We start from the raw sequence: 930 nt of genomic DNA, 5'->3' as shown, positions 1-930 counted from the left end.
TAAAATATGATGTAAATTTGCGACAAACCATTTTGCGTTTCGATCAATACTAAGTCGATAAAGGACACTTGTAGATTTACACTTCCAAATTGTAATTTCACGACACGTATTGATAATGTTCCCGTCAATTTACGACTAGTTTTCACAATGTACAGGCTTGATCCAAGAGAGCAGTCTTTTAGGTGTGGTGCTAGTGTTGTCACCTTTTTCACCTAGATTGTGGCACGGCGTGGCAAACAAAACTCTTTCTTTTGTACTTTTCCTTTCGCCCTGTGTGCTTAGTGGAGATGGATTTTTGTGCAGAAACAAATTCTATATTTCTTTGTTGCTTGTGTGTGATTTCAGAACCAGGCGATGCGGGTGGTGCGGACGGTGGGGCAGGCCTTCGAAGTGTGTCACAAGCTGTCGATCGGGCCGGGCAGCCCCGCCCGGGACGACCACAGCGAGCGGGACTCGGAGGGCGCCTCGGACAAGACGACAAGGAAAGGTAAGGCATTAATAGTCGTTTTAGCAGCGCAATCAAAAAAATGAAAATGTGGTGGGCATTTCACACACACACCTGCACACACCGACACAAAACTACGGTGCAAGTGTTGAAATGCTTATGGAGCAGGCGTTTCGGTCAGCCGGGCCAGCAGCAGCGCACCACCGCGTCGTTGGGACAAAGGGGCGAGAGAGAAAGAAAGAGTGAGGGGTGCCCCTGTCTCTCTCCCTCTGACGTCAACGCGTGCGCTCTGTGTGTGTGCATGTGAGCGCGCGCGCCCGCGCGTGTGTGTGTTGGTGTAATAAAAGTCGTTCCCTCGGCAGCAGCCCAAGCCATAGTATGTGGGGAGACGAAGATGAGGGGGGAGGGGGGGTCTGCAGACAAACGCGCCCTGCGCGTCAGACACAGAGCTGGCTAGGCCAGAGCCCCCACAATTGCTCGGGGGG

The 930-nt window shown here is 52.0% G+C and overlaps 1 protein-coding gene across 1 annotated transcript in view; it reads left to right on the top strand.

The window, feature by feature from the left end:
* Positions 1 to 930, top strand: part of LOC113202899 (capon-like protein) — a 132,815-nt gene that overhangs the window by 125,049 nt on the left and 6,836 nt on the right. The window contains exon 6 of the mRNA XM_052269689.1: positions 346 to 487. Coding sequence (XP_052125649.1) covers positions 346 to 487 — 142 coding nt within the window. The remainder of the gene's footprint in view (positions 1 to 345; positions 488 to 930) is intronic.

This window comes from Frankliniella occidentalis, unplaced genomic scaffold (genome assembly GCF_000697945.3).
Source record: "Frankliniella occidentalis isolate FOCC.00 unplaced genomic scaffold, Focc_3.1 Scaffold99, whole genome shotgun sequence".
In the NCBI taxonomy this organism is placed as follows: domain Eukaryota; kingdom Metazoa; phylum Arthropoda; class Insecta; order Thysanoptera; family Thripidae; genus Frankliniella; species Frankliniella occidentalis.
Note: the sequence above shows the minus strand (reverse complement) of the source record. Positions and strands in the feature narration are given on the sequence as shown.